Below are 25,292 nucleotides of genomic sequence, written 5' to 3' on the forward strand. Positions count from 1 at the left end.
TGGGTGGCTCAGTTGGTTAAGCGACTGCCTTCGGCTCAGGTCATGATCCTGGAGTCCCGGGATCGAGTCCCGCATCGGGCTCCCTGCTCGGCAGGGAGTCTGCTTCTCCCTCTGACCCTCCTCCCTCTCATGCTCTCTGTCTCTCATTCTCTCTGTCTCAAATAAATAAATAAAATCTTTAAAAAAAAAAAAAAAGAAACGGAGGAAACTTAAAGGCATGCCATTAAGTGAGAGAAGCCAATCCGGCTAGGTGTTAGATGATTCCAACTATACCGCATTCTGGAAAAGGCAAATCGATGTAGACAGTAAACAGATGAGTGGTTGTCAGGGGTTCAGTGAAAGGGGTGGGGGGGAGACAAACAGGCGGAGCACAGAGGATTTTCAGGACAGTGAAAATACTAGGCATGATACAGTAAGGGTGGAAACATGTCATTATACATTTGTCAAAACCCACAAAATGTACCACACAAAGAGTGAACCCTTATGTAAACTACGGGTTTTAATTAATAATAATGTGTAAGTATTGGTTCATCAATTATAACAACTGCACCATTAATACAAGATGTAAATAGGAGAAACTGTGGGAGTGAGTGGGGGCGGGGGAACATAGGGCTGCAGACTTTTTATTTTCTAATAACTGAGAACATTAAAATAACCACAATAATGACTACTATCTATGAGCAACATCATTTTATAACAGAAAGATCTTATTTAAAACCAAAAAGTTAGGGGTGCCTGGGTGGCTCAGTCGTTAAGCATCTGCCCTTGGCTCAGGTCGTGATCCCAGGGTCCTGGGATCGAGCCCTCACTTGGGCTTCCTGCTCAGCTGGAAGCCTGCTTCTCCGTCTCCCACCCCCCTGCTTGTGTTCCCTCTCTCGCTGTCTCTCTGTCAAATAAATAAATAAAATCTTAAAAAAAAAAAAAGTTAGGAGGATGTACTCTTGTGATACACAACAATCCTTCTTTGATAAAAAGATGCCTCATAAGAGAACATCTGTCAAAATGAAATAGAAGTAGCTAGGTAGACAGATGAAATATTCTCTTAATTAATTTCACTTCACCCCACACCAAGGAAAATAAAATCATGAACTGACCTAGCTAATGCACTGCTTTTAGAAGATCATTATTCACCTAGTGCTTATGATATCCCTGAAAGAGAAGTAGTAGTAGTGCTATTCCCATTTATAAATGGGGTAACTGACCCTTAGAGAAGTCCAGCAACTTTTCCAAGGTGACATAGACCTTGCAACCGCAGCTACACTTGATCTTTACTACACTGATCTTATTACGTGTGATTATGCTCATGACATGATAGCATCCTAGTGCAACTGTATAGCAAGCAACTGGCATGAGGGGTGGGAGGCTGAGAAAGAGATCAGGACCAGAGGTTAAGAGGTGGAAGTCATCCATAAAGAAACGATAGCTGAAGACACGAGGTGAGGGGGAGAAAGAGCATAAGGAAGAAAGAAGCGAGTCAGGGAGTGAGCAAGGGCTGAAGGACACATTAGGGTCATCTCTTCTGGCTGAGGAGAAAGGAAGAGCTAAGTGTACAAAGGAGGGGCAGTCAGAAAAGAAGCGAACCAAAAATTGTAATCAGGTTTAAAATTGGGGGCCATCATCTTTGACTCCTCTCTCCCCCTGATCTACAACATTCATGCAGCTTTAACACATTACATCCACATATATATGTTTTCAAATCTGTCCTTTACTTTGCATTATTTCATTACCCTAGTACATGTCTTTTACCAATTTTTACTTGGAATTGTTCAAAGAGCCTCCAAACATGTCTCCTTGTTTCCATTCTACCTGCCTCCAAGTAATTCTACCTGTTTGTGTATCCACAGTTTCTTTTACTCCTCCCCCCACAATTCCCAACAAATGGTAACTTATACACACTGTTCAATTCTTGATTTTTTTTAACTGTCTTGAATATATTTTCATATCCACATGTGGAGATCCACCTCTTCTTTCCAAAGACTGCATGGTACTCAATTATAAACATATAATCACCCCCCCAAAAAACATTTCTATTGTTTCCAGACTTTTGTCATTACAAATTTTAGCATCAACCTGTCAAGTTTTAACCATATTATTTACAGAATAAGCAAGAATTAAAATCTGAACACTATTGAGCATTTCTATCCCTCCCTTAAGTATATATACTTAAGTATATAAGTATACTTAAAATACTTTATTTTCATAATAGGAAGCTATTGATTCTTACATATCAAACTTGGCTTTTAGTATGCTTTGTAATTTTTGTATTGAAAGTTGGACATGACATACTAGGTAAAACGAACTGAAATAAGCAGGCCTTTAGCGATGTGGTGGCGACGTGTGGAGGTGGGAAGGGAAGTGTTCCATAGTCCTATGACTAAGTCCTACAGTCCTCAGTCTTTGAAGGAGTTTGTGTCCCTGGGCCATAATACTCACAAGTGCTTCTTAGTCTCCACCCCCAAGGTGGGACAGGATGGCTAGAGGTTATTCGTATTTGTATTTCTACTTCTCTTCCCCCAGGTAGAAGACTAGAGGCTAGAATTGGGTATTTCCCTTCTCCCAGGTCGGGTAGGCTCTGACAAAACCAGGTAGGATAGGCTAGTAAAATAGTTTCTCTTGAGGGTAGGCCTTACCAAAAAGAACAGAATGTTTTGGACATATTTCAAACTGGCTATTTTTCCCCTCCCTCTGCCAGAAAGCAAGAGATTTTTCTCACTGTTCTGTGTGGAAACCTGGTAGGGTTTTTGTCAGTAAAACTCACAAAAGTATGAAGATCTCCTAGATGTAGGGTGTCCTGGAATTATTAACTCTGACTTGTCCACACTGAGCCTCCAGCAATTCATCAATTACAGTTCCTGTTTTGAAACCCCATACTGGTTCCTGAGAAGGTTTCTGCTTGTGGGTTTCTGCTCTACCTGTCTGTCCAATTTGGAGGGCAGCAATTTGCCCTGTGACCTCAGTTCTCTGACAGATCTAAGAAGAGTTGTTGACTTTCAACTTGTTCTGCTTTTTACTTGTTACAACAGAGTGATGATTTCCAACCTCCTTTTTATAACTAGTCATCTAATTAAAGTCTTTTGTTTCTAATAATATTCATTTGATTTTCTTGATTTCCAGGTAAAAATATGCTTATTTTGCCTCTTCCTTTTCAATAATATGCCTACCATGTATTTCTCTTATCTAATTGCATCAGATAGTACTTATACACAATGCTAATTAACGTAGGCATGATAGTAGGTAACCCTATCTTGTTCTTTAATGCGAATACTTGTTTTAATACTGTACTATTAAGTAAGATGCTTACATAAATATTTACCTATTCCTTTCTAATTAAAAAGTTCTAAAAATCTGAAAGAGATGTTGAATTTTGTCAAGTATCTTTCATTATGTGCCTTCTCTGTATATATAAAGATGATTATATGGAATCATGTGTGGGTTGTAACAGAAATTATATCAGCAGCACTTTCATTATGCTCAGTCTTGAAGTCTGAAACACTTCTTGTCTTCTCCAGAATTAGCATCATATTAATTAGTATTCCACCTAATTAAATAACCTTTAGGCACATATACTATTCCTTACCTCCTTACTATCAACTGAATACAGTCAATATTATTCCTGTTGCTTTCATATTTATCATTTTTTCATACTTTCTGATTTTTAAATAATCTCTATGATTCTATTGTAATTATTTGGCTCTTTTTACTAATTTTAACACATTAGGAGTTTTTATTCTTTTAAGCCTTATGGGGGTTTGTAATATCTTCAAATCACATCAGATTAATTACAAACCTAAGAGAATGGTAGGCAAGACATTACTTGTTAGAGCCTACCCAACTGCTGCCATCATAAGCTTGTGGTGAGCAGAGCTGAGGAGGTTTTACTGATACCCAGCCTTAGTAACTGTAAAAGTAGAAATTTTTAAGGAAGAGTTTCTACATACTACATACTAAGTAGTAAAAGTGTTGGTGATTCTTTTTCCTTAAGGCTATTTCTATTTCTCATAAATTTTTATTTCATTATATTACTTTCATTAAAAAAAAAAAACTAGTGTTGTTATAAAAGATAAAATCTTACAAAAGAGAGATGATGGTAACTTTGGAGAGAAAAATTTCAGTTAAATGGAAACCATGAGAGTTTGGAGTGAAATCATTTCCCTATTAAGGATAGAAATGAGACAACTGTGAACATTTTCAAGTGGATTTTGGTGGCTTTTTGAAGACAGAAATGAATTAGTGACTACCTTCTGTCTCTCTTCCAAATTTTCCTCATATAATTTCTTCAAAGTTTTTTTCAACATTTAACTCTCTGATTATTATCCATTTAGCTTCTATCAGGAAAAAAAGATCATAACGGACTGGAATCACTGGATGGGGCTGAGTCTATTATTAACATACTGACCATGATCTGTTTCACTGAAGAGCAGAAGGGAGTACATTCCAGATGTGTGAGCCATCATGAATGGAAGTGGGAATGAGCACATGACATCTAAGGAACTATAAAAAGAATCCCAGTTTATAGAGGTGGGGTTATCTTTTGGAAAAGATGGACATACGGTGTGATAGTTTTGATGGGACCAAACATGGAGAAGCTTGAACACAAGGCTTAGAAGTCTACACTTTCTGTAAGAAACAGGGATCCCCTGGAAGAGTTTTTTTAAAAGACTTATTTTTTTATTTATTCCAGAGAGAGAGAGAGAGAGAAAGTGGGGTGAGGGGCAAAGGGAGATAAGCAGACTCCCCGCTGAGCGGGAGCCCAACACAGGGCTCAATCCCAGGACCCTGAGATCATGATCTGAGCCAAAACCAAGAGTCAGACACTTAACCAACTGAGCCACCCAGGCTGCCCCCTCCCTGGAGAATTTTTAAATAGGGGTATCACATTATGAAAGTGACTTCAGAGGAAGAAGCCTTATGATGGTGCACTAGCTAGATCAGAGAATGGCAAACCTACCAGACAAAAGACCTAGGGGACTATTAAGAATGAAAAGACCCATGGGGTGCCTGAGTGGCTCAGTTGGTTAGGCATCTGCCTTCAGTTCAGGTCATAACCCCAGGGTCCTGCTCAGCGGGGAGTCTGCTTCTCCCTCTGCCTCTGCCACTCCCCCTGCTTGTGCTGTCAAAATAAATAAATAAAATATTTTTAAAAAAAAAGAATGAAAGGATAATAAGCATCAACAACTTCATATTTCTCATTCTCTTCTACTGATTCAGTCAACAAATTTTTCCTGAGTACCTTCCACATTCTAGATACTGAGCTCTAAGGATACAACAGGGAATAAGGCAAATATATCTGCCCTCAAGGGGCTTACAGCAAGTCTTTTTTTTTTTTTTACCCAATGAATTTTTCTTTAAATTCTTATTTTTAATAAATGCCCTCCAAATATTTTCTCATAAGTATTTTTAAATGTAGCAGCGCCTTACCTGTAATATAAACTTTAGAATGTTCTGCTTTAGAATGTTTTAGAATGTTCTGTCCTCTTTGCTCCCATAGTATGCCTTCTTCATAGTATCTATCATGCAATAATCACTGATTTCCTTACCTCCTTTCCCACTACATGACTCTAAGCTTCATGATTGCGGAAACCATGTCTTAATGGACACTGTTTCCTCAGAACACCCAGGAAATTTTAAGAGAGTGCAGTGAGTTAATGAATAAATACACAGATTTTATTTGGAACTATGAATAAAACACAGAATTTCCTTCTTCCATTTCCCAGATATAGCTAACAAGTCGTTTCAAGAGTCACTTGATGAGGCGTGCTCCTCAAACTTTTCCACCAACTAAACAAAGCAAATGAGAGGACAAATGTCTCCAGTGTTGCAACTGGCCACAAGTATGAAATAGCTTTTAAGTCACATTCATTCAGGTACTGTTCTATGCAGTAGGGATATAACTAAGGGTAGAGCTTAAGATTAGAGAGGTCAGATGAACAGTAATTAATAAGCAAGAAAAGGTCCTTACTTACCATTTTAGCACAATAAAACTTAATTTTTTTATAAATAAAACTTTCTAAATTTATTTTTTATTTAATGATAATCTTTTATGGTTAATATTTTTAGGTCTCATTTAAGAATTCCTTCCTGATGAAAGTAATAAAGATATTATCACATATTTTCTTCTAAAATTTTAATATTCTGATTTTCAATTTTAGGTTTTTAATCTAATGAATTCATTGTCTGTGTATGTGTGAATTAGGAACTCAACTTTTTTTTTTTATTTCAATATGGCAACCCCAGCATAATTTCCAAATAGTTCATTCTTTCCCCACTGATTTGTTACACCATCTCTGTCATATACAGAGTCCCTACAAATACCAGTCATTCTTGAACTCTGTCAGGTGTCTCCTTGATCTATTCTGTTCTAATTACTTTAGCTTTACAAACTAATTAAGTGAATCCCCCCTCTTCATTTTTCCTCCTAAATAATCTTGACATTTTACCTTTCCACATAAATTTTAGGATCAACTTGCCAAGTTCTGCAAGACAAACTTTTGAATTTGGTTTGAAATTATATTGAACTAACAGATAGATACTGAAAATATTTGACATCTCCAGGCGATTGCATCTACTCATCTATTTATTTAGATTTAAGTGCTTTAATAAAGTTTATAACTTTCTCCATAAAGTTCTTACACATCTTTTATTAGATGTATCCCTGAGTAATGTACTTTTGTTGCTCTTATGACTGGAAATCTTTTTAAAATCACACTGTCCAAACATTTTTGTTAAGGAACAGAAGCATGATTTATCTTTTTCAAAGTTATCTTGTATCCAGCAACAGTGTTGGTAGTTTGCATATAGATTTTTCTTAAATTGTCCATATAGACAATCATCTGTAAATAAAAAAAGCTTGCTTTCTTCCTTTTATTTCTTACATTATTTATTCTTTTCTTATTTACTGGCTAGGAATTCTAGCATCATGTTTCTAAGTTTAAAGACTATGCTTCTAACATTTCCCCACTAAGTATAAGACTTTATTGTGGAGTTTTGAGAGATATCCTTTACCTGGCTAAAGTTGTTCTTTTCAATTTGTAGACTCTCAAGAGTTTATGTCAGTGTGAGCAGTAGTGGTGTTAACTTCTGTTAGTAAGTGCTAACTTCAATCATTTTTCCTCTGGCTATTGAAATGACTATGTGTAATAGATACTGTTCACTGTCTATTTAATATCTGCTCAATGAGTCTTAACTCATTCTGACTAGATTTGCCTATTTTCAGAACATGTCAACATTCATGCATTCTAGATAAGAAATAATCCAATTATCTCTGACCTTTGTTTCATAAAGAAAATATGAATAATATAACATAAAAAGATAAGCAAATTTACTTGATGTAAGCCTACTAAATATTATAAGATAGGGGCAGATGGCTAAAAACAAAACCCAAAATATTACAATTTTTATCTCATATACATAATATATACTTATATATACATAAATTATATATAAGTCATATAACATATATATTCTAAGATCAAACAGGCCTTCTAAAATAGAGATAAAAGACATAAAGTACAATTCTATTTTAATATTTGATTTTGAATTACAGACCAACATTGGTATAAATGCCTTACTGCAGACATCTACAAAGGAAATGTTGCATAGCCCAACTTTTATCTTTTAGTCACCACCATTTAAGGAACTTACTTTAATTAAAACCCAATGCTATACAAACTACACTTTATAAACAGAGCAATGCATCTGAATTTTTAAATCCTGCATTTCATAGAAATTATTTCAGTCAGCAAATAAACCAACCAGACACCAGTTTCCTAGGTTCTTAATTCCACTAAGTGTTAAACTTTAAAAATATGTTCTTGGAACTGGAGGGTGTTATGCTGAGCGAAATGAGTCAATCAGAGAAAGACATGTATCATATGACCTCACTGTTATGAGGAATTCTTAATCTCAGGAAACAAACTGAGGGTTGCTGGAGTGGTGGGAGGTGGGAGGGATGGGGTGGCTGGGTGATAGACACTGGGGAGGGTATGTGCTATGGTGAGCGCTGTGAATTGTGCAAGACTGCTGAATCACAGATCTGTAGACCTCTGAAACAAATAATACATTATATGTTAAAAAAAAAAAAGAAGAAGAAGAAGATAGCAGGAGGGGAAGAATGAAGGGGGGTAAATCGGAGGGGGAGACAAACCATGAGAGACAATGGACTCTGAAAAACAAACTGAGGGTTCTAGACAGGAGGGGGGTGGGAGGATGGGTTAGCCTGGTGATGGGTATTAAAGAGGGCACGCTCTGCATGGAGCACTGGGTGTTGTACACAAACAATGAATCATGGAACACTACATCAAAAACTAATGATGTAATGTACGGTGATTAACATAACAATAAAAAAATTTTTAAAAAGTCTACCATAACAGGAAAAAAAAAATTCTTATTAAAGAAAGCCTAATTTTAAAAACTGCAGATTTATAAAAAAAAATGCATTTGCATTAAAATTTTTATAAGAAAGAGGGGTGGAGAAAAAAGGGGGGAGGGGAAAATTTTGTATGAAAGGATTTTTTTTTGAAACTTTTTAATTGAAATTAAATAATTTCCACTGCCAAGTGAAGAGGAAATGAAGCAAACAGAAACACTCTACAATTATTCACTAAGGAAGCACAATTGAATTTACCAAGGCTGAATTTGTGCTCAATTTTTCAGAAACGTATGTATTGGATTTTACCTGTATATGACTCTTTCCACAACAAGCAATGCTGAAAAGGTGAAAAATACAAAGAGAATTCCACTTGAATAAATACAAGTTTCAGATAACTAGCATAGTTCCATACCCCCTCTAATTTTCCATTCTTTTTCTGATGCAGAAGCAACAAATCTTGTTTCAATAAGAAATCCTCAACAGAAGCTTTCACATTCAGCTGTTAATCAACTTTTCAGGAAAGTGTCACTGCATAATACCTATAACAGAAAACTTCTATAATTTGATTTAAGATTCTCAGTGAAATTGGATTAGCTTTTCAGCGCATGGTGTTTTTTATACTTCTATTTAAAAGCTGTTACTAAAGGAGCTTTAAAAAGGTTAAGGCTCAGGGCAGGGATAAACAGTTGAGGCTATGTGGAGAACTCAAAGTCTAGAGGTTAACCAACTTCAAATCATCTGTGAATGATGATTTTCACAACTACCATACCAAGCCCCTCATCTCACGCATAGAGCCAAACCACGATCAGGCAGAAAACAACACATAGCTGTCTGCAGTTAGGTCCACCTATAATTAACTAGCACACTTCTATTTTATGGCCACTAAAGGTATACATACTAAAAGCAAAATATCCATCAACTAACAAAATTGAGGAGAGGGATGATCAGATCTTTACTACAAAAAGCCTCTTTTTCTGATTATTTAGAAAAGCAATTTTCATTTATTAAGGAAGTAATACTGAAAACTGCTATTGCTACCTCAAAAAATGTATTAACGATATTCTTTGTCCCTTAAGAAAAGCTCACTACACATTTGAAAACTGCAGCAAAGTCACAGCAGGCTAGTCTCTCGGGGTAATGTGCTGTACAGGAATATGACCAACCTGAGCCCAAGTAAGGGCAACACCTAGCTGTGTGCCTTAAAACACAGAACTTAATTAATCTCTTCTGAATACCAGGTTTCTCACTGGTCCCATGGAGTAACAGTATCTGTCTCACAGGACTGTTGTGAAAGTTAAACAAGATGAGGCATGTATCAATGTTTATCAGTACCAAATTAGATTTTTTTTCAAGTATTAGAAGCACATTCTTCTTCCCACCCCACCTCTGAAAAGAGCACATATTTGCAATTAGGCTGCATTTTTTAAAGGATACTAACCTTTAATGTAATGTTAATCATTCGTCTCCCTTCCACAATTGAAAAAAAGACTAGTAATCAAAGATAACTTTTTTTTTTTAATCAAAGATAACTTTAAAAATGAGGGAACAGGGTAACAGGCAGCCTACACACTACTAAGGAAAGTACAGTTGACCTTTGTTGCCCAAAACCATCTTCTCCTTAGTTTAACATTTAACAACTGTCTCTTCATTCTTCTCATAAAGATTCTGAGGGACCCTCTAAGTTGTGAAAGATGCTAAATTCATAAGGCACTAATAGAATTCCTACAGTCATGGAGCTGATGTAGAACTTCAAAAGATTCCCTTGGTATCCTATAGTGCTAAGAAAGTCAATAATTCGGTACATTTTTGTATCTAATGTTAAATCTGAAGGGACAACATGCATAAAATAATACTCCAGACAAACGTGCATATATGATCACCCTACCCATGATATTACTTCCAAATAAAATGCATGCAAATGACCTTATGCTTCAGAAGGAAAATAACTTTGTTCCTTTTTGGAAAGGAAGGAAGGAAGGAAGGAAGGAAGGAAGGAAGGAAGGAAGGAAGGAAGGAAGGAAGGAAGGGAGGAAGGGAGGGAGGGAGGGCAGAAGGGAGGAAGGGAGGGAGGGAGGACACCTAGTGCCCAGATCTTGGTTTCTAATACCATTCTCCAATAAAAGAAACTGGGCTCCTTGAGAAATGGATGACTATTTTAAGACTGAGGCAGGAAATATCAAGATGAGCCTGGAGTATCCTGTAGTGCTTACTTTAAGTAGTAACACAGAGCTCAGAACAAAACAAAAAAACCACAATGATGGGAAAATATCAAAGGGACAGAAGATCTGACTGAAATAACTCTCAATTTGGAGTTGGGACAATTTGAGCAACAAAGTAGTACTGAATTAAAATCCAAAATATACAGTAGATATCTACAAGTAAATACTGATATAAATAAATAGCTGCATAAAGCAATAATTGAGAGAGAAGAGACAAATCTCCATACAGAAGAATTATGAAAAATGTATGTAGATGTCCCACTCTCAACAAGGTGGGCTTAAATGTGGGCTGTGCATAGCCACTTCCTTCCAGAGAGTATAGTATAAAAAGGAGGGGGTAAAAAACAGTATTTTGCAGTGAAAAACCCTAATACTACGTCCACCAAGTGATTAAGGTTAACATCAAAAGTGATAAATCATGCTGATAGTATATACCCTTGACATGATGTGATGAAGATGGCCCTTTACCTCTGTGGTCTTCTTCCCCAAAAGACATAATGCCGGTCTATGGGTAAAATATCAGACATTCTATAAAACATCTGACGAGTGCTCTTTAAAATTGTCAGGATCATCAAAAACAAAGAGTCAAAAAGCCGGTCACAGCCAAGAGACACCTAAGGAGACATGACTGCTAAATGTAATGGGATATCCTGGATGGGATCCTAGAACAAAAACGAGGAGATCAGGTAAAAACTAAGGATATTTGAAAAAAGTGTGGGCTTTTGTTAATTATAATGTATCAACATGGGTTCATTATTTTTGAGAGATGTACCATACAAATGTAAGACATTAATAATAGAGGAAACTGGAGGTCAAGTATATAGGAACTCCCTACCATCTTTGCAATTTTTCTGTAAATCCAAAAAGTGTTCTAAATTTTTAAAAATATCTAATAAGAAATAAATTACAATGTTTAATATACAAGTTAACATTATGACCCTCATTTTGTCCCAATATAAGTCGGTCACTCTTATTTATATGTAAGGTGTCGAGGAAATGAAGTAGACCTGCCTTCAAAAAAGCTGAGAGCAGAGGCCACCTTTCAGTATCCTGCGATGTACTGCAATTCACATGCGTGCCTAGTTAAATAGTTTAACTAAATTAACCCTCACAAGAACACACAAATGGTTTATTTTGAACCATTTATTTATACTTTATTTCAGGCAAGAAACAGCAGGTTGAATATTAATAATGCAGGCATAGCAAGGAGCAAAAGTGACATTTCTCCCATTCCCAGTATGAGTTCTTCATCAATCACAACATAAAGTTAAAAATAAATTATGTGGGGCACATGGGTGGCTCAGTCAGCTGGGCATTCAACTCTTGGTTCTGGCTCACGTCGTGATCTCAGGGTTGAGGTACTGAGCCCACATTAGGCTCCATGCTCAACACGGAGTCTGCTTGTCCCTCTCCCTCTGCTCCTCCCCCTGTGCTTGCTCACTTGCTCTCTCTCTCAAATAAATAAATAAAATCTTAAAAAAAAAAAAATGATGTTTTTAACTAATATAATCTGCCTAGAAGTAGGCCAAAAAAATTCACAGGCCTTCAGTGGATTTTTATTAACATAATGAATAAAGTTCGATACATATATAAAAGATATGTTTTTAAATAGCAACAAATTAAGGAGAGGGAACAATGGGTTTATATCCATTATTATTAATGATGAACCCTGCCCTTAATGTATGTTATGCATCAAGATAACAGCTAAAGACATTATGAAGCCTTCATAATTAGCACAACATATATCCAGATTATAAAGATAAATCTTTATTATTTTTAGTGATGTTTAAAGTCAGGTTATACCCAAACTATTATTTTATGACAATTCACAACACATAAGGACAAAAAAGCAGAAGCCTTTACAGATATTTGTAATCTGTATTCTTATATTTGTTGGATTCTGTTTTGAAAATGAAACACAAGAAAAAGATACAGTCTCAGTATATGCTCAACAGCAAATGACTTCATGAATATAAACAATGTTCTCATTAAAATTGGGAAAGCAGCCACTTTGTTAGGATAAAAAGACTCTAAGGTTTAAGGGTTAGCACTGCACATGAAATTCATTTTCTCCATCATTCAAAGATAAGCAGCTCTAGAAAGGCAGATGAATCCAAAAACATACAAAGTGCTACAGGATATCACTGGTGCGGTTAATTTCATAGCAACAAGACCTTGAACAAATACAAGAATATTTAAACTATAATGAGATGTGTAGCAACTATAGTACAATATTTAAGTGACTTAGCTCCAGAACTGGACTACGTGAGCTAGATTAGCTAGAGAATTTATTAGTGATGAGACTTTGGACATGTTATTAATCTCTATGAGTTATTATTATCCCTAGAATGGTGATGAAAATAGTCTCTACTTCGTAGAACTGGAAAAAGTATTACAAGAGATATTTCATTACAGGACTTAGAAACACACTCGGGACATGGTAAGTACCCAAAAAAGGTTAGCTGTTAGCAGCCATCATTATGGGAGTAATCATGAAAATCTTTTATACCACAACAAAACCCGTTATCTTTTTGTAAAGAACTTCAAAGTTATCAAACTTAGAAATGAATTACACACTTTTCGTTTACAAATAAATAAGATTTCCAAATCTGCTGACCTGTTCTGGGCTATTTTATAGAGACGTAAGTCTTGGGAGACGACTCCATCAAGATCTCCTGCTTACCTAGTGCCAGGCTACGTTCACAGTGTCGGCCACAAACAGCTAACAAACAATACATCAAAATAGCATACGTACCCTCAAATCAGGAGAAAAGTTGTCTGCAGAAGTTGAAATGGAGTCCGATGATACTACAGAAGCTGATTTTGTATGCACTGAATTCTCTGAATGAGACGTGGAAGCACTACAAAATACAAAAGCAAGTGTGTTTCAACAATGGGGGCTTTAAAGAACAATGTCAGAATTTTTACTAATTATTACTCCATTATTTATTAAAACTTCCATTGCCAACCAGTCCTACTTTGCCTGTTCAAGCCTATCTCTAAATACGAATAAATTACAAACTCTCCATACCTGCAGGGTTGAGTATTCTCACCACATTCCCTCTGGACAGACCTCCCCAGTACTCCTGAATAAACTCTGGGCTAATTCTTTCTCTTTATTCAACCATCCATTCATTCATCCAATGACCACTCACTGAATGATCCAATATATAAAACCATTACACCAGGCACTAGGATTTGGAGATAAATATAACTTAGCCCTCATGTTCACGAAGCTCACAAACTGTGGCAGAGACAGACAAATCAATAAATGGTGTGTTGTGATAATGATACTGAGCCCTGTGAAACTGAATAAAGGAAGCCCCCTTTAAAATAGTCAGGAGGCGGGGCGCCTGGGTGGCTCAGTCATTAAGCGTCTGCCTTCAGCTCAGGTCATGATCCTGGTGTCCTGGGATCGAGCCCCGCATGGGGCTACCTGCTCAGCGGGAAGCCTGCTTCTCTCTCTCGCTCTCCCACTCCCCCTGCTTGTGTTCCCTCTCTCGCTGTGTCTCTCTCTGTCAAAAAAAATAAATTTAAAAAAATCTTTAAAAAAAAAAAAATAGGAGGCAAGAAGGGGGAACTCTCACACCCTACTATTCTTTGCAGCCCTCTGCATTCCCAACAGGAAGAAGCCTGTATTTTACTACTCCAGTAGGAGGAAGATTTTCTCCTTGCCTGGCAACAGCCCAGCCAAAGAGACTGTCACAACTCAGCCAAATAAAGCCACTACACTTCAAACACCCAGTTTAGTCCAATGGGCTTTGTGTTTATAACACGAAGTTTATAACTGCTTCTCTGAATGCCCCCTTTTCCACATAAAAGAGTCATTCCTCTCCTTTGTTCTCTGGACTTGCCTATGGTTTTGCCATAACTTGCATGTCTCAAATTGCAATCCTTTTATTCCTCAATAAATCCATTTTGCTGGTAATGTAACTGACCGTTTTACTTTCGAGGTTAACACACTACAAACACAGAGAGAGACACAGAGACAGAGACAGAGACAGAAACAGAGAGAATGCACTGTGGGAGAAAGGAAAAGGAAGAACCCAACTTTACCCAGGAAGTTCAGGGAAGATTTCACAGAGAAGATGTTCTTTGAACAGTCTTGGAAGACAGGAAATTGCCAAGCTGACAAACAAGTAAGGGAATTCTAAAAACATACAAACAAAAAGCACTGCAAAGATACAGAATAATCAAAGAGCCCAGAACACTTGAGAAACTACAAAGAGTTCAACAGGGCTAGAGAAGCAGAAGGACAGAAGCTATAGAAAGATGAGCTTGTCTTTGCACTTATATCTTTCCACTAAATCAAATTCTATATAAGCCTGTCTTAAATACCTACTTCTTCCATTAAATAATTAAGTAATCACAATTTAATTAAATTACCCCAATTACCCCAAAAGGGAGAACTGTGTCTTCATTTTCCACAAAATCTACCACAGTGCCTATGTATACTGTTAACATGTATTATGTTTGTTAAATTCCAAAACATAGTGACAATATACCTATGCCACAAACTGAATGATTTACATCATTTCCTTTTGTCAGTAAAACAAATTTAAAATTATTTAAAGTAAAAAAAAAAAAAAGGGTGGAAAAATCTCAGACACTTTGAAGTTTAAAGTTCTAATTAAAAAATACATTTTTCTAAAGCTCCATTCCCAACATACTGAAAGTCTTCCTCACACCCAAAGTCAAAATTTTTTCATTAGATTTTGATAAAATAATCCATCTTGAGATGTGACACTTAAAAACCAGATTGTTTTAAAATTTGTCCACCATAAACCTGCCTGTAACAATAACTAAATTATTTATACACTGTGAAAATCATCTCCTCCAAAAGAAATTGTCACTTCATTTTCTCTTGTTCCATTTTTAAGCTTTACTGGAGTGTGACTGTTAAAGCCGAACTGTGTAGGACACATGAAGGTGTACAACATGATGTTTTGATATACGTATACACCATGAAATGAGTACGGCAACCAAGCTAACATAAACATCCATCACCTCACATCATTACCTTTTTGGGGGGGGGGGGAGAAAATCTGAGATCCTCTTTTGGCAAGTTCAAGTATATGACACGGTATTACTCACAACAGTCACCATGCTATACATTAGGTCCCTGGAACTATTCACTTTGTATCTAACACTTTGTCCCTTTTGCTCAGTATCTCTCCATTTCCCCCTTTTCAGATCTATGGTTTGAAAGTATTTTCTCATATTCTGTAGTCCCTTTCTCATTTTGTTGTTTCGTTTGCTGTAGAGAAACCTTTTAGCTTGACATAGTCCCACCAGTTTACTTTTGCTTCTGTTGCCATGCCAGTGGTGTCAGACCCAAGAAACCGTTCTCGAGACCAATGCCAAGGAGATTTTCCCCAGTTTTCCTCTAGGATGTTTACAGATTCAGGCCTCACATTTAAATGTTTAATCCATTTTGGTTTGATTTGTGTGTATGGTGCAACATCAGGGTTCAATTTCATCCTTTTGCATGTGGATATCCATTTTTACCAAAACCATTGTACATTCTTGCCACCCTTTTCAAAGACAAGTTAACTGTGTATGTGTGGTTTTATTTCTGGGCTCTCTATCCTATTCCACTGATCTATGTGTCTTTTTATGCCAGTACCATACTGTTTTGATAACTACAGCTTCGAAATATAGTTTGAAGATAGGAAGTATGATGCCTCCCACTTTGTTCTTCACGTTCAAGACTGCTTTAGCTATTTGGGGTCTTTTGTGTTACCACAATGATTTTAGGATTGTTTTTTTCTATGAAAAATGCTACTGGAATTTTCAGAGAATGCATTGAATCTGTAGATCACTTTGGTCAGCATGGACATCTTATGATTAGTTCTTCTACTCCATTAACACAGCATAATTTTCCATTGATTTATGCCTTCAGTTTCTTCCATCATAGTTTTATAGTTTGCACAAGTTTTTAACCTCCTTGGTTAAATCTGTTCCTAAGTATTTTACTCTTTCTGATGCTACTACAATGGAATTGTTTTCTTAATTTCTTTTTTGGAGGATTTGTTGTTAGTATACAGAAACACAACTGATTTCTGCATGTTGATTTTTGTATCCTGCAACTTTCCTGAATTTGTTTATTAGTTGTAACAGTTTCTTGGTAGAGCCTTTACAGTTCTCCATTTATAAGATCATGCCATCTGCAGAATGTTTGGGTTTTTTTTTTTTAAGATTTTTTTATTTATTTATTGGACAGAGAAAGAGAGAAAGCACAAGCAGGGGCAGTGGCAGGCAAAGGCAGAGGGAGAAGCAGGCTTCCCCTGGAGGAGGGAGCCCGATACAGGGCTCAATCCCAGGACCCTGGGATCATGACCTGAGCTGAAGGCAGACGCTTAACCAACTGAGCCACTCAGGCACCCTGCAAAATGTTTTTATATATTCATACAACGTGAAAATCATCTCTCCCAAAAGAAATTCATTTAAATGGATTAAAAACAGTATTCCAATTGGAACACTTCGTAACATTTTTTTCAAATGCAAACATATATTTATTCTATTAACTATTTCAAGGTATGACTGTAGTTGTTATTTGTTTATAGCCAACAACATATAATAATACTACACAAAGGAGCAGTCATAAGAAATTCTATTATCTAGTTTTGTAATGTAAGTATAGAGAAACTGACAGAGAATGTTTTCTCCCTTTCTTCTTTTTTCTGTTTTGTTGTTGTAGCCAACTTCTTACTAATTAAATGCCATCTGTGTTAAAATAACAGGTAAAATAATCAATTGGCACAGTACTTTGAGAGACATTATTTGTTGCCGACTCCATATGCATACATACCTCTTTTTTCTCCCTGACTTTGATTAGGGCAGTTTGTGCCCAGCCCAACATGACATGCCTCCTTTTGGCTCCCCTGTGGTTGGGAGAACCGTGTGACACAACTATGGTCAATGAGATTTAAGAGGAACTATGTTAATAGTTACGGAAACTTTTTATTTTCGTAATAAAGGTGAGCAGGAACAGCAGGTTAGCCCTTAACCTTTCCCACTTTCTCTTGACTGGAACAAGAACGTAAAGCTTAGAAATACTGCAGCCATCTTGTAAACATGACCAACATGCTGGCCTGCTAAGAACAGGGAGCCAAATAACAGGAAGAACGTAAGTCCTCATGGTATCACTGAGCAGTTGAATCCACACCAACTCCCTACTTATGGGATTTTTTTATGTAAAAAAATGAAGTTCAATTTTTTTAAGATTTATTTATTTATGAGAGAGAGAGAGGTAGAAGGTATGCACAAGTGGAGAGAGGGTGCAGAGGGAGAGAATCTTCAAGCAGACTCCCCGCTGAGCATGGAGCCCGATGCAGGGCTCGATCTCACCACCTATGAGGATCATGACCTGAGCCAAAACCAAGAGTCAGATGCTTAACCAACTGAGCCACCCAGGCACCCCTGAAGTTCAATTTTTAAAATCACTGTAATAGAGTTTTATATTCTGTATAGCCAAACAATTCTAAATGATATGGCAACCAGCACCTCATAAAGTCTACTTTGGACAAGTTCACATGTGCAATACTACTTGTTATACATATGACCTTCTGAGAGAAGACAAAATTAAAGGCAATAAAACACAATGTGGAATTATGGGTAGCGTATTACTTAGAAAAAATAATTTTGACAGAGAAGATATAATAGCATGTCCCACTGAAAAACCAAAGGGTTCTTTAAAGTCCAAGTATGAAGTAAATATATCTAAGGGAAATAACAAACAAAACCAGGTTCTGTAATTAATAACTTGCAGTCTCGGATTCAAAGAATCAGTCCTTCAAGCATAAATGTGGCAAATAGCTTTTAATTATTAACTTCTCTTTCCAGACATGCATAAACATGGGTAGTAGATATTATAATCCACCGTGTTATACGTGAAGAAGCACTGATGTGTAAATTCAATGTAACCAGTTTACAAAAGGTTTTAAACCCCAGGCAAGCAAGGAGAGACTGGAAGAGATAGGGCCAGGGTATATCCCAGGGCTGTTCTTGTGATGATGGCAGACATACACATACGCATACACACCACAGGAGAACTATTCAAAGTTCTCCTGGTATAAACAGGAAGTGCTGCCCTTTATGGCCAGAATGGAGGTGGCCACAGACACCCTAGAAAGCAGAGCTCTATTTTCAGTGGTTTTTTCCTTCTGTCAGATGCGCTCTGTGCATGCTTCTGATCGCCACGGGCCACTGGTATAATACAACCTAATGTTCACCGCTCTTTTCCACTGCTCCCTTGCTTATGTTGAGGTCAAACTCTCTATGTTGATCTTTTATGAACCATTCCACAAACAAGCTCTGTATTTCCCTGAATGCACATCTTTGCTCATGCCATTCCAAAACAGAATGTCTCTTTATCCCCATCTATTTATTAACATCCTACCGACTCTTTAAGACCCAGTTAAAAAGCAAGCTTTCCAAGAAGTCCTCCCCTGCTGTTCCAGCTAGAACTAACCTCTCATTCCTCTGCACTTTCACAGACTTCTGCCTATACTCTATAATTACACCTAACACTTGCCACATTAGACCAGAGTTCTTGGGTTACATGGCCACCTCTTTTTTAAATTATAAACTGCTAGAGGATAAGAACCTTGTAACTGGCAAGGCATTTGAACTCAGAGCAAAGACTGCAGTCTGCTAACCTCATTAAGTAACCAATACTACTTTGGTCCTCACTTTTCCTAGGCCCACAAACTTCAAGGCAGTCAGTCCAAACATTCCTCCTATCCTGGTCATCCTGAGCCTCTCTGCAAAAATGCCAGACCTTCTTGTCTATGCTTCCTCCATCTATTTTCCCTGCTCAGGTCTTCTTTCAGCTACTAACTCTTCCTAACCTTTACACCAGAATCTTTACTTCAGAGTGACTCAAATGCCTCACATCTTCAACGGAATTTTCCCTCCACCTCTCTGCCTCAGTTGACCCCTCCTCCCAGGAACCCACTCCCCTGTAGCCTTTTCTAAAGGAGACTCTTCTCCAGCATCTTAAACCCAAAGGTGAAAATAGCACTTCCCCAGCTCCACTCTCACGTTTCTACTACTAGACTGACTCCTCCTCCTCCTCCTCCTGGCATTTGCATCTACAGCTTCCCTGTTACTGTTAGCCACCTACCTTTTAATTACTCCTCACTCACTCATTAAGGACTTTTTCAGTTGTCTGACTTTCTCTTCTCCAAAGCTTCTCTCTGCTCCAAAGCCATCATCATGGGAATTTTAATATCCACAAGGATAAACCAGCAACCACCTATCTCAAAATTCCTCAGTTCCTACACCGCTCACCCACATTCCCACATCAGCAATGTGCTTCTGTGGTCATACCCTGGACTTCATCATTTCTGGGAACTACTCACAGTGTCTATAATCTTAAACTCAAGGAAACCAATCCCTGTCTACAGACAGATGGTATCCTTTCCAAATATCTCACTTTTCTTAACTTTTCCTTCATCTAATCTTCAACACGCTGGAGACAAATCATCCCTCAGCCCCTCAACTGGTCATTATCCTTCATGCTTCTTTGCTCTCCTTCTCCCTCTCACTTCTCTACCTATCTTACCTGAAATGTATAGTAATATTTTATAATCTCTTTGGCAAACCTTCAGCATCCTTATTTCTTATCCATTGGCCATCACTGCTCTGCTAATCCCTAAATTTGTATCAATATAACTATCTATCATCTCTGTGCTAAAGCTTAGCTATAATGGAAGAAATCTTCAAACTGGGACCGCTTAAGACTCACAGTCAGAAACATGAGCTAGGCAGTGTTCAGCAACCCATCACAACCAATCAATCTAAGGTCCTATCGAGTCCACCTCCCTATCACTTCGAATGCATCCATTTTTCCCTCCTAATTTTTACTGCCTTAATTCAACACCTCTTACCTGGACTACAGCAAATCACCTGTCTCCTTTCTCCTACTCATCCAATATACCACCCCAAACCAATACCAAAGTGATCCTTCAAAAACAGAGATCTGATAATATCATTCCCCCAACTTAAATTTTCAGTAATTCCTCAATCCCTCCCAAATTGAGCCCAAACTCCTTAGCATAACGCTTGAAGTCTTCCATGATCTGGCCCTTGTTCTACATAACTAGCTGTAGCTTCAACTCACCTGAAGCCATTGGGAATGGCTTGCAGATTCCCTATTTCTTCTAGCCATTTCACACCTCTGTTCCTTTGCTACCCCTGCTGACATTGTCTGCAGTGTCCTTCATAGACTTCCATGCCCTCTTTCCCTCTATTCATCTTGTAGGCATGACTCTTCCTTTACTGTACACTGGATATATTTTTATATATTTTTATAATAACTGTATACTTCATTGCATTTAATCATCTACAAGCTCCTCCTCTTATATTGTTACTGTCTAATATAACAATATTGTATACTATTGTATACTATTCCAAGATTCTTTCTTTACCACAGATCATTTCGCCTCCTTGCTCTCAATAAAACACGGAAAGTGTCTGAAAAAAGAATATCTGGCACATGTGTTAGTTATTATTTATAACAAATGAATATTACTGCACATGTATTATCCCCTAAGTCAGATTAGCTGCATAAATACTTATAATGGCAAAGCTGCTGTGTCACCTCTTATTAATACTATTTCTGCTGTGACATATTACAAATGAGAATATAAATCTCCCCCAGTGACTGTAACCAAAGATTTACTAATGGGGAAAAAACCACAAGAACTACAATTAAAGACCTGGTATTTACAAAATAAGAAGTTATTATGTCTCTTGGACAGGATTATGTTAGAAGTATTAGAAAAATGAATATTATCATCATTATAGAAGCATGTGTCTTGGCACTATGAATGCCATTTTTTTTTTTAAGTAGATTCCATAGCCAGTGTGCAGCCCAATGCGGCGCTTGAACTCACGATGCTGAGATTAAGAACTGAGCTGAGATCAAGAATCAAGGACACTTAACTGACTAAGCCACCCAGATGTCCCACTGTGAATGCCATTTAAAAATGAAGTCTGTCATTGCTATGGACTGAATTATGCCCCACCTCAAATTCTTTTTTTAAAGATTTTATTTATTTATTTGAGAGAGACAGAGATTGCGAGAGAGAGCACGAGTCGGGAGGAGAGGGAGAAGCAGACTTCCTGCTGAGCAGGAGCCAATCTGGGCTGGATACCAGGACCCTGAGATCATGACCTGAGCCGAAGGCAGAAGCTTAACCAACTGAGCTACCCAGGTGGCCCCCCACCCCAAATTCCTATGTTGAAGTTCTAACCCCCAATGTGACTATAATTGGAGACAGGCTTTTAGGAGGTAATTAAGGTTAAATGAGGTCATGATGGTGGGGTTGCTAATCCAATAAGATTAGTGGCCCTATGGGAAGAAGAGAGAAAAAGCCTGCCTCCCCTTTTCCCCCAATTCCTTCCCTCCCCAAACCACCCCCCCAACAATGAATGCACCTAGGAAAGAGGAAAGGCCATTCAAGGACATAGCAAGAAGACAGCCATCTGCAAACCAGTCAAAGAAAGACCTCATTAGGAACGGAATTGTCTGGCAACTTGATCTTCGACTTCCCAGCCACCAGAACTGGGAGAAATAAATTATTGTTGGTTAAGCCATCCTGTGGTATGGAGGAGCATTACATAATAAAAAGAACTGTTCCTAATTCTATCAGGTGTGATTATGAGATTATGTAAAAAAAAAAAAAAAATGCTTTTACTTTTTATTTTATTTATTTTTAAGATTTTATTTATTTATTTGACAGAGACAGAGCAGGAGAGCACAAGCAGGGGGAGCGGCAGAGGGAGAGAGAGAAGCAGGCTTCCCACTGAGCAAGGAGCCCGATGTGGGGCTTGATCCCATGACCCTGGGATCATGACCTGAGCCAAAGGTAGTTGCTTAACCAACTGAGCCACCCAGGCGCCCCTACTTCTTAAATATGTGCACTGAAGTATGTAGGAATAAAAAGACATGATTTGCTTCAAAATAGTTCAGGAAAAAAAAGAACAAGGAAAAGAGATAAAGCAAATACGACAAACTATTCAGTGTGGGTGATGGGTCATTAGAGGATTATTGTACAACTCTCTCTTTTGTGTACACTTGAAAATTTCTTTAGGGGTGCCTGGGTGGCTCAGTCGGCTGGGCGTCTGCCTTCAGCTCAGGTCATGATCCCAGAGTCCTGGGACCAAATCCTGCATCGGGCTCCTTGCTCAGCGAGGAGCCTGCTTCTCCCTCTGCCTGCAGCTACCCCTGCTTGTGGTCGCTCGCTCTCTCTCTGACAAATAAATAAATAAAATCTTTAAAAAAATTTTTTCTTTAAAAATATAATAGCTTTAGAATCTTAAAAAAAGAAAAAAATACTAGTAATTTTAAGAACTCAGTATTTATTTGAACTCAACGACCAAGCTGTTGAAAAGCAGCAGTCTTAAAAGCAGTGGTGGGGAAAAAAAAAAAAAGCAGCGGTGGAAGACAGAAATACCACTAGATGAAAATACAATTGCCCTAGGTTATAGTTCTGACATCATCAAACAAGAAATCTGTGACCCTGGGCTTTTCTCCCAATTTCTTAAAAACAGCTTTAAGTGCTCTAGAAAGAGAATGTTGAGTAATTTGCCCAAAGTCACACAGCTGGTAAGTGAAGAGCCAGCGTTGTCCAGATCCAGAGTAGGTAAATAAGAAGAAAAACACTTCTCTGAGAAAACTGTGAGTAGACAATGAATATTCATTCATTTGGCCTATTTTTGTTTTCCAGAGAACTACATTTCCCAGAACTGTTTACCTCAACTTAATAGATACTCCAAAGCACAAACTAGTTTCCAAGAAGAAACAGTGTGTAGTTTCCTTTCTTCCTCCCTTTTCTTTCACATTGAATATAATTTTTATTTCCCATTTTCATGTGTCATTCTAGCAATAAAACTTGGCTGAAAAAGCCAGGACCAGCTCCTACCTACATTCACCTCAGAGATGTTAGTCTCATCTGTCCTTGCTATATTTTCAAATCTACAAGCATAATTTTCCTCAAGCATCACTCCAACAAATCCTTAGCACTTGCATTTAGTATGACTAAGGTGCTTATACAGGCACCCCACGGCCTCCAAATCGAATTAAATCTCATCATCATAGCTTTCAGAGTGTCAGGGCTCTCCACCATACCTAATTCTAGCCCACGCTTACATTCACTAACGCTATACAAACCTCTTCCTTGCCACTGGTCATGAGAATCAGACTCTTCCCACCTTCTACTTGAATATCTTTTAATTTACTCTCTAAATGTCTTTTCTGACCAACTGTGGTTTTTAACTAAGTCTTCTGTTGAAGGTTCATTTTCCACGAGAAACCGGTCTTAAGTTATTCTTACTGGATCCTTCCAGTAAATCTAGGCATCCCAACATCTTTGCATGTGTATTCAGTTACAGTTATGTATATACGGATATCCTATGTTTATATTGATTTGTTTTGTTCAAATTGATTCATTATACAGTACACATACTCCTTTTAAAGAAAGTTAACAATTACCAAACCCTTACTATGTACAAAACATTGGGTTATAGAATAGCCTCCGCCCTTGAGATTTCAGTCCTGTAAGAGACATCATACCACATCAGCACATCACTAATACCATGAGAGGTACAAACAAGTACTAGGAGAAAAGGCTCAAAGGAAATGGAAGTAATTTCAGGTTTAGAGGAAGGCAAGAAATACATTAAAATGAAGCATTTAAAATTGCTACTTCTACAGGTAAAATGGTCAAATATCAACTATTCCATATGGCTCAATGTGATAAAATGAAGAAGACAGAAAAAAAACTAGTTGGGTCTTTAAAGATTGTGAGGCACAGATCAGGGCATTGTATATTATAAGCATATGCATACATGAAAAGAAATTTTAAAAAACAGCTTGGGAAAGTATAGGGCATATTTTGTGGACAATGAGTAGTTTACTCAAACTAAGTGGATAAAAGGACAAAAAGGTAGCCTGGTGCCAGACCACTGAGAATCCTAAATGCCAGGCTTAAAAGCCTTGCTAGGAAAAGGCAAGGGGCTCACAGTAAGGTAACACTCCATGCCGCCTAGGGTGGCTACAATTAAAAAGATATATAATAACAAATGTCAGCAAAGATACGGAGAAATTGGGACCCTCCTACACTGCTGGTAGGGCTGTAAAATGATAAGAGCCACTTTGGAGAACAGCCTGGCAGTTCTTTAAATATGAAACAGAACTTCCAAATGACCCAGCAATTCCACTCCTAAATATATTCCCAAGAGAAATTAAAAGTATGTCCACACAAAAGAACACATGAATATACATAAATGTACATGAATGTTCACAGCAGCATTATTCATAATGGCCAAAAAGTCCAAACCAGTCAATGTCATCCCCCTGCTAGAAATCCTCCAATGGCTTTCCACTTCCTCTTACCTCAAATAGCCTTCAAATCATTACAGGATCTGCTCCCCACCTCCTTCTCCAGCTTCCTCTTATACATCTCTCTCTCCCTTGCTTTTCCTCAGTTCCATCACACTGGTCTTCTTTGAGATCCTTAAACATGTTGGCCCTTCTGCAGGGAGCATGGTTATGCCAAACTCCTTCTTAAGTTTTCAGCTGAAACATCACCTCTTCAGGGAAATCTGACCAGATCCCTCAGTAGTTGTTGGCTCACAGCACTTTGTGTTTTTAGTTCTTTCTACCTAAGAAATCCTGTTCTGGGGTGCCTAGGTGG

The 25,292-nt window shown here is 37.6% G+C and overlaps 1 protein-coding gene across 1 annotated transcript in view; it reads right to left on the bottom strand.

The window, feature by feature from the left end:
* Positions 1 to 25,292, bottom strand: part of MTMR2 (myotubularin related protein 2) — a 111,529-nt gene that overhangs the window by 54,313 nt on the left and 31,924 nt on the right. Inside the window, exon 2 of the mRNA XM_081799053.1 lies at positions 13,343 to 13,448. Within this exon, the coding sequence (XP_081655179.1) occupies positions 13,343 to 13,448 (106 nt within the window). The remainder of the gene's footprint in view (positions 1 to 13,342; positions 13,449 to 25,292) is intronic.

The sequence above is a fragment of the Leptonychotes weddellii genome, chromosome 11 (genome assembly GCF_054177405.1).
Source record: "Leptonychotes weddellii isolate Sample4059 chromosome 11, ASM5417740v2, whole genome shotgun sequence".
In the NCBI taxonomy this organism is placed as follows: Eukaryota; Metazoa; Chordata; class Mammalia; order Carnivora; family Phocidae; genus Leptonychotes; species Leptonychotes weddellii.